General features: G+C 25.2%; 1 protein-coding gene across 1 annotated transcript; it reads right to left on the bottom strand.

The window, feature by feature from the left end:
* Positions 1 to 614: 614 nt before the first annotated feature.
* Positions 615 to 2,801, bottom strand: LOC119669462 (deoxynucleoside triphosphate triphosphohydrolase SAMHD1-like). The gene is made up of 9 exons (XM_038079362.1): positions 2,697 to 2,801; positions 2,170 to 2,333; positions 2,016 to 2,115; positions 1,855 to 1,929; positions 1,606 to 1,782; positions 1,379 to 1,496; positions 990 to 1,309; positions 833 to 927; positions 615 to 772 (listed from the first exon to the last, which is right to left on the bottom strand). Exons 1-9 carry the CDS (start codon positions 2,709 to 2,711, stop codon positions 694 to 696), a joined length of 1,143 nt encoding a protein of 380 aa, XP_037935290.1. The 5' UTR covers positions 2,712 to 2,801; the 3' UTR covers positions 615 to 693.
* Between the last annotated feature and the right edge of the window lie 6,986 nt (positions 2,802 to 9,787).

Raw genomic sequence — 9,787 nt, 5'->3', positions numbered from 1 at the left:
AAAATAAAATATATATATATTTCTGTAAATATATTTTATATATATTTCTATTATATATATTATTAATATAAGTATGAATATATTTATAAAAAATGAATTTTAAACTTTTCGATGCAATGCTTTGTCACTATAATATGCGTAATGTTAATTAAATTATTAAACTTATGCACAGAATTAATCTAAATAAAGGCTTTAAACGCTTCTTTTAATTATTATTTAAACATTGTATATAAATTTGAATTAATAGAGTAATTATTTTTACTCCATTATTATAAAAATAAAGTAAATATATATTTGTTATACTTAGAAATACTATAAAAAATTAAAAATGTTTTAGGAACCTTAACTAAATTTGTTTGAAACTGAACACAAAGTTATTTCAACTAACTAATTAAATAATATAAAAAACATTTTATAATATTAAATATATATAAGGAAATACAGGATTTAACTTAAAAAGCACTGCTTTTAATTCATTATCAATTAACAGTTGATCAAGAAAATGTCTTTTACATATTATTTTTAATCCAAATGCTTTTTATAAATTGGTTGACTTTTATTTGTTTAAAATTTATAAACAAAAACATAAAAAAATGTTTCTATTTTATTAATCAGATTTGAAACACTATAGACTTTTTCTTAAAGAACTGTATGTATTACAAAACGTCTTTTTTTTGTTGTGTAGAGAACCAGTTACAAAATTGATTTATCAAACTTAAAGTAAAGCATTTCATTTACGCCTTTAGTGTCTCGTTTAATAGATGCTTTTTTCCTAAAAAATGTATATCAAATTTTTAAAATAAAAAAAGTTATTTAAAGATCATTAACTTACGAAATATCACCATAGAAATGAAATTGAGTATCTGGAGGCATTTCTTCGCCTGGTCCCTTAAATGCATTATTGAGAATGAAATCATATGGTTGTGACTATTGGTTACAAAAAATTTAAATTATTTAAATTCTATTTATTACATTCAAAAACCACTAACCGAATCAACTAACTCTATCTGTTTAGGATATTTAAAACAATTAAAATCAACTGTATCTTTTATCAAGTCAAAAACACAATCATCAGTAAATTTTAAAAATAAATCCATATCCCTTGCAGTAATTTCTGTAATGTCTTTTTTGTCAATTTTAAAATTATTATCCATTATTATTTTTCGCAGTACATAATCACATGCAAGATTTTTTTGCATACGATAAGCCTTAAGATGAAATTCAAAGCGTGCCGTAAATAATTTATATATTTTATCATAATCTTCATAACGATATTGTATATGTTTACCATCATCTGTAACAGCTGCATCTGCAAAAGTAATATTAAGAAAGTAAGGTACAAATAAGCAAAATTACTACAAATAAGAACTTTAATTACTTAGAAAAACATCTATAAAATTCATATCGGGATTGCAAAAGTCTTTTAAACAATGATGATCACGATTAAGATAATCCCATTTATCCACATCCAAACTGCACTGCTTATTATTAACAATCTAAAATTTTAAACGTAATATAATAATAATAAGATTATAAATAGAGTAGAATAGCGCTGGGATGCTAACAAAAATGTTATCCTTCTAAATACAGTTAATTTACACAAACCTCGAACACAAAAAGATATTGCTCTGGCATTGGAGTTGAAAGTAGGTTTGGTTCCCCAACTATAAGTGCCTTTATGAGTTCAATACCGAAATTGCGGTTTGCTCGTAAATTATTAAAAATACTGCTATCCAGTTGCCGAAAAATTGCGTTAACGCATGGTATAGCGTTCCACTCATGCTAGATTTTAATGTGTATTAAGAAAAAATATTAAGAAAATTTTAAATATATTTATAGTACATAGACACATACATTATAATTTTCAACAACAGTTTCCCAAGCATGCGAAAATGGTCCGTGGCCTATATCATGTAATAATCCAGCAATCTACAATCAAAACTTATTAATTTTAAATGAATTATAAGTTATAATAATATAAGTGTTTATATAAAATTACTAGAAAAATTTTTAACCTCTACGGACAACCGATATACTGGCCAATCCTTGTCTTTTGTAATCCATTTACTATTTATTTCTAGTTTATTCAGCATTCTCTTACTAGCCCAATACGTCCTATAAAAATATATTTTATCACTGGAATAGTGTAAAGAAATCATATTTACTTACCCAATACAATGATCGTATCTTGTATGCACTGCTTCTGGTTTATTTACAAACATCACACCCAATTGTTTGATATTTTTTAAACGTTGGAATTGAGGAGTATTAATGATTTGGACGATGTCATATGGAAGCAGAATTTGACCATGTACTGGATCAGCTATTTCTAACTTTAAATAGCAAATTTTACAATTAGCGTATATTTAATACAGTTGGTATTATTTAAAGTTTAAAGATATATAAAAAATTGTTTATTTAATTTATAGCAGCATTAATACTTATTTGAAAAAATATAAAACGAATTATAGATTAAATAAAAACTTTTATGACACGCTATTGATATAAATATATTTTATAGCTACTACTTCTATTATCGTAGCGATACAACATTGTTTTAAATTAATTCATCACTAATCTTAATTTAACACAAATTTTTAATTCTGGGACACAACTTTATCAAATTTTTTTTTTCACAATTCAGAAATTTTAAATGTTTTATAAGTATTTATCATTTTAAATGACAAAATACATACCATTTTTCCACACATAATGATTCATAAACGGTTAAAGTAACAATATATTTAAATTTCGTTCTTATCTTTAAACGGAGCAATTTTATAAAAACTTTATAAACCAAAAATGTTGATATAAATGTTTACAAGAACCAATCAGCTGATTATTTTCTCAAATTCCGTATGATTTTAATTTTAATGCTGCCACACCTTTTTCAAATATGCTAAAGCATGAAATGCAGATGGCGCCACAAACTTACCTTCTTAAGTCTCAGATTCACACAATACAATTATTATATACAATAATTATACTATGTTCAGACAGTCAAATTCTCTTAATGTCATAAAAATGAAATTATGTTAATCTTTAATACCCAATATCGGAAACCTTAAAGGTTACTTAACTGAGGTCGACACTGCAAAACTGCAAGAAGATAATTCAAGATGATGTTCAATTATTGGGCTGTACAATAGCAATCTAAACAATAAAGTTTGTTGTAAGAAATCTATATATTTTTGGCAACACAGATTTACCAAAATGTTATTAAGGCCTTGTGCGAGTTCGACCAAATTGATACTAAATTGACGGAAATAGTAAATTATGTCGTTATGACAGCGAATATTATAGGGTAAATTAGATAAAAATGAGGTAAATTAGGTGTTATAATTGTGAAAATTTTATAAGATGTTTAATATATAAATAAATAAATTTGAAAACTTTTAAGCAATAATAATAAATAAGTACAATAATAAAATAAATAAATATTTACATAAGTGCAGTGCAAAAAATCCATAGGAAATTTCAATTTATATTACCTCAATTTAACCGAACTCTCAGACGGCCTAAATATCAATTAATATTTATTTAAAGTAAATTATCTAAAACTCGATGAATGGAGTTGTATAATTGTTAAATTACAAACAAATGATTTTATTTATACTAGCGCTCATTTATGAAAAAAATAAAGCAACCCAAAAATAATGTAAAGAATAAAAATTTAGCATTTTTTGGAAATTTGACGAATACATTGTGTGCGGAATCAACTTCAAGAGTAATTGATGCAATTTGATGATAGTGGCCGTAGACTTCAGACACGGTGTATTGGTTGGTGAAAGAATTGTTATTCATTTATGTTTTTCATTTATGGACGTTATTTAACTATTTCTTCTTTCAAACGCAACAAAGGAGCCATGAAGTGAGCGCTATTAACAGTATTGCTTTTCTCAAGGTAGTAGATAAACAAAATTTCACGCGTATCTCAATCGCATATTACTATGTCTCATTTATGCGGTTTTGCTCATTTACCGTACAAAAATCTTAAAGATAAATGGGCTCATTATCAATAAATCAACTTATTTTACTCATTTATAGCAAAAAAATGTCGAATGTAACCGCTAAAAATAAATTTCCCATAAGGGAAATTACCAATATTTGAAATATGTGTCATATATTTCATATGTATAATGTGAACAAACAACGGCTGAGCTGTAAACAAAAGCAATGACAAAGTAAGTATTTAATAAAGTCTCTGTTTTTATAATTTGAATATGTAATTGATAAATAAAATGTTTATAAATGATTTAATATATCAATTATAATATAATTTTTTTTGTGTTTTTTAATTATTAAGTGGTGTTTATAAGAATTCATAAAAGTTATATTAGCTGCAGAAATGAGCTCATTACAATGTGAACGTTACTATATAACTTATTTTTTTAATTTATTATTTTTTAATTTGGTTGCTGACTATTAAGTTTTATCATCATTATTGCAGTCAAATTTACTTCAGAAAGATTGTACCGCAAATATCTTAAAATTAATTTTGGATATAAAACTGATCTATCATCGCTTATTTGTGTATCACGATATTTTTATACAGGAATACTGTTCCTGTATTTCCTCAAGTGAGCATTAATATTAATCAATTATTTCTTGTTTTGATCTATTTCGCATTATGTGCATCGAATATCTTCGCCACATATATTATCTTCCTTCTCAGGCTAATACTCTATCTACAGCAAATTGGACTTTGGCAATATTTTTGTACACATTCTCATATTTTCAGATTTGTTTGCTGACAAAATTCAAAAATAATAGGTATTTGCATTAGAACATAAATCTTGCCAAAGTCTAGCCAGTGTAAACAACAGGTAGAATTAGAGCATATAATGCATGCGATAACTATTGTTAGATTGATAACTGAATGCCTCAATAAATATTCAGACAATGTATTGCTATTACTTTTTCGTTAAAAATTTTTTGATAATAACATTTTTTTTTTCACTGCTCACACATCGTGAGCATGATATCGATTACGGACATTTTTCTACGAACTTCAACAACCATGACAGTTTGATCTTCACCATAAAAATAATAATGTTTGTACCACAGATTGCACTTATGTGCGCACAAAATTAAACCACAGCACTTAAAGTGCAATTAATAATAATATCTACGGGTTTTCGTAGTACAACAAAAAATATTCAATACATATAGTAGCACTGCCCATGGTGTATAACAGGACTGTCCAAAACACGGCCCGCAGGCCGCATGTGGCCCGCGTCTAATGACATATGTACCAAATATATGAATTTAAATTGATAAATTAAAAAAACAAAATTTAAAATTATAAATTGTCGAATACAACTATGAACGTATATATTTTTTTCATTGATTCGTGTTGGTCCGCGATCGCATGTGGCCTGGACAGCCCTGATGTATAACATACTGCATATAATCTAATTCATACTATTGAATTCCAAAAACATCAACAGTTTTAAAGTTACTCCATAATGGCTCAAACTAAACTTTTATAATAGGACAATTTTATGAGAAGTAGCACCGAAACATTAAGAAAATAAATTTCATATTTATATGTCTAATATTAATACCACACGCATTCATAATAAATTCTTGAAAATGATTTTCCAAAACATTTCTTAGTTTTATCTCAAATCAATAGTTCAGACCGTTATATTGTAGGTAACAAAAATTAAGCTCGCAAGAACAAGATAATCAAACCATCTGTAAGTTGCCGATATTGGCAACACTTCACAGTTTTAATAATTTTATTATTAACATATTTAGCAGCAGTGAACATCAAATTAATGTTGCTGACATATTTTTTAAAAAAAATGTTATAAAATTATGTTATTATTATTAATTTTTTCATTTCATTATAAATAAATAAAATTTTAATAACACAAAAGTGCACAAAAAAGATGTACAGCTATAGTTTTTAGCAGTACACCACTGACATATTTTTCATAAATAAATTAATGCGCTCAGGAGTAATTTGTTGATATACTCATAATTTGAATACTAATCACAATAATTGACATTGAAAACAAAATTAAAAACGTGCATTTAGTAGATAAATGAAAGTGAAATTGACCTACAGAGCTTACAAAATTTGTATGGAATTAAAACACTTAAACGACGGAGAGAATTTCGAATACTCAATAAAGTTTATTTATGATAAAAGCCATATAAGTGAAGAATTTTGGTTTGCTCTCTTTTGGTCTCCTGGAATCCAAAACAGTTTTTTTTTTTATTTATTATTTAACTTAAAACTTTGTTAATATGGCAAAATGTGTTTATTAAACAAATTAATATAAATAAATATTGAAAATATTCTTTTCTGAAACTAAATTGTAAGATAAGTTAAATTGATATCAATCGAAACAATAAATTTCAGTATAAAAAATTAACAACTTCAATGTAATTAAATAATTAAATCAAATATAACAAAAATAAATGTAAAAATTTATTCAGTAATATAAACATAAAAGTTTTTAATCAAAACAGAAAATGTAAACCAAACAATAAAAAGCCGGCTAAACTTATTTTTGTTTTGTTCTGCATGAAAAAGTAATAAGTAAAAAATGTTGTTGGGAGAGTATATAAAATTCAAATGTACAGTGGCGGTATTTAAAATGATGAAACGGAAGCATAAGTCACCTTCTTAAGCACTAGTAATTATACAATACAGAAAGAGTTATTTCTAAATAAAATTAATATTATATTAATATTATATCAATATTATATTGAACTTTTCTTCCTAAAAAAAAAAATTCATACATTAGTGTGCATAAACAAACAAAACAATTTGCATATTGAATATATTCGGCAGGTAAGTACTTTCTAATTTTTTTTTGTTTAATATTTTTTCTAATAATGTCAGGATAGAAATTAAATATTGTAAAATATATCGAGAAAAAAATTAAAAACAAAACTAATAAATTATTCTGTTATTTGTGACCAAAAATATTATATAATAATTTATTAGCAAACTAAGTTTCCCTGAAAATGAATACCGAACATTGTCGAAATATCGGAGAAATATTTTAATAAAATATAATTTGTTTTTAAATATAGATAATAAATTATAGTTTTTTATTTCTATTTAAATGACTAATTAGCCCGCTTATAAATTATTACAAAACTGATAAATAAATTTTTAGTTATGGTTAATTAAAGCTTTGAACTGTAATTTGGTTGAATTTAACAAATATATTTTTATTTTTAAATAATAATATCATTTATATATATGCAATAATTTTTTATTTTGTCAATGATAATTTATTTTCATTACAAAATATTATATTACATTATAATTATTTATTATTATTATTTTCTTTTATTAAAATAATATTAATCAACGTAATACTTTGGAAAGTATAATAGTCGATTTGTCACTGTTTGTCGAAGCCAGGATAAATTTCTTTACATGGAAAAATATTCAATATTCTTCAAAATTTGGTTTATAAAGGTCATTTCGATTTATTGCAACAAATTAAAATTGTAAATCTGTTTTTATTTTTTTCAACTTCATTCTGTTTTTATATGTCAGCTGAAAACTGGTGCAGTAAACCCAAACACGTATTACTTAATATCTATTAAGTACAATTTAGCAATTGTAATAAATTAACAAATAGTTCGAATTGTGCTATTTATATTCCATAAAGGATGTTTAAAAAAAAATTTTATTATAAAGTCAATAAAGTCTGAATCAAATCAATCATATCTGATAGGTGCCAATCAGATTTGTTAAATAATTTTGTTTTAGTTTGAATACATTATTAAAAAAATACAAACAGAAATTAATCGTTCAATTTATAAAATCAAATTCCAGAAATTTATCAAAATTAAATTCCAGAAAAAGTAAATAATATTTAAAAGCATTTGAATTGATATAAATATATGCTAATTAATGTTAATATTGGTTATAAAATTCTGTTTTTTGTTGTTATTTTTGTCATTTTTAAAATTATACTGATATACAAAAAAAATGTTTGAAATGAATTGTTCAAAATAATAAATACCCCAAAAATCAATCAATTTATTTAAACTAAATTTATTCATTCGCCAACCGTCACTGTCATCACTTTTAAAGCTGCCTACATGTTACCCCAAGCGCACGAACAGTAAAAAATGAAAACAAAATATAAACTTGCGGAGGATTAAGCTCAATGAGAGTTGGAAGTAGCCCAAGAGTAAAAGAGAGCAACATTATGAAGAGAATTTGTAAATAAATTTGCGACAGGATTGACTGCATTTGGCCAATACAACTTCTTAAAAAATTTTCTGCCATAAAAACGCACCTTGTCATTTTATCACAATTAAATACCAAAGGTAGTTAGTTGCTTTTGCTATCGGGTTGATAATAGTTGTTCAAATATTTATATATTAAAAATAATTTAAACTGAATATTATAAGAAATTTTTTCTCTGTTTTATTTAAAGAAATAAAAGCGGTTGTGTATAAAATGTGAACGAAATTAAAATTCGAAAAATCAACAAAAAAGTTAAAAATGTTATTTTTATTTTTAACCATATTTAATGTTAAAAATAACTAATTATTAATAGTGCTAAACATTTTATTGAACTCAATTGAAATAAAAGCATCATTTAAATTAATTGAACAAATTGTGCGTGTGGTGCGGTGCGTGAGATGCGTTTGTAGAAAACAAATATAAAAATATATAGATACGTATATATTTGCAGTTTTACACAAATTGGTTGGGGCCAATGCCACCTATGAGTTTCAAGAGAATCTTAATAAGCAAGTTAGCTCTCAATAATATTTACAATACTAAATGTGCTACTCCATACCCGCATCCCGCCGCACTGTTTACAGCTCCACAACACGTGTGCGTTGTACGAAAAAGTAAATGCTTTTTGTATCTGAACTGAATTTAGAGCGAAATCGCATTAAAATCTCGTGAGCATTCAGTGTAAATTGTAGATACAATAGTACGAAAACAAACTTCAGACCTACGTAAGTGTACGTATGCGAATTCTGAACAAAGGGGCCACTAGACAGGCAAGAAGCAGGCGATTCGCTACGACCTTGCAATGCCCTTGAATGACACTCTTATTGCGCGCAGCGACCAACCAGAAAGAAGACGCGACAGTAGTTGGCAGAAATGAAAACGAATTGAAATTTTGTGTGTTTTGGGCTTTTCGTATGTTCGTTCGCTTGCTAAAAAAAATTTACTTTTTATATATAAAACAAAAAAGTGAAACGAATCAAAAATATAATAATAATAATATCCAGTTTTTTTTTTTGTATTTAATTTAAGTTAATAGAAATTCAAAAAACACAAATTTAATAAAAATACACAATTTTGTTTTAATTCAACGCGACGACGCAGGCGAAACGACACAACCGCTACTGTGTGTTCAAATACGGCTTAACATTAAACGGTTTTTTATTTAAATATTTAAAAGATTTTGTTTATAACTTTATAAACTGAAAAGGAAAATAATAATTTTTTAAAATTATTGTAAATGAGTTATTAAGAAAATAATATATTTGTTTCAAAAAATAGTAGTGTTTCAACATTTAACATATCCTAGTAAACCACCCGAAATTATAATATAAAACAACCTACATTTCTCGAAGTCTATAATTAAAATTTTTATAATAAAAAATTAATTTTCGAAAACCTCTTTAAAATTTTTATATAATTTTAAATATAATAATTATAAAAATTTATGAATTTTTTAATTTGTGTGAAATATATGACAAAATAGTGAAAGTGTTATTAAATCCCACCATAAAATTACCAAAAATTATTTTAAAACTAAAATATTTTTAAATTAAAAAA

Source organism: Teleopsis dalmanni, chromosome 1 (assembly GCF_002237135.1).
Source record: "Teleopsis dalmanni isolate 2A chromosome 1, ASM223713v2, whole genome shotgun sequence".
NCBI classification, from domain to species: domain Eukaryota; kingdom Metazoa; phylum Arthropoda; class Insecta; order Diptera; family Diopsidae; genus Teleopsis; species Teleopsis dalmanni.
This window is presented reverse-complemented; position numbering and strand designations above follow the sequence as displayed.

What these genes read in the sequence shown, in the direction of transcription:
- LOC119669462 (XM_038079362.1), bottom strand. An exon ending in AGATACGATCATTGTATTGG is followed by an intron (nt 2,116 to 2,169) that starts GTAAGTAAATAT and finishes ATATTTTTATAG; the next exon opens with GACGTATTGGGCTAGTAAGA. An exon ending in CATTTCTATGGTGATATTTC is followed by an intron (nt 773 to 832) that starts GTAAGTTAATGA and finishes TACATTTTTTAG; the next exon opens with GAAAAAAGCATCTATTAAAC.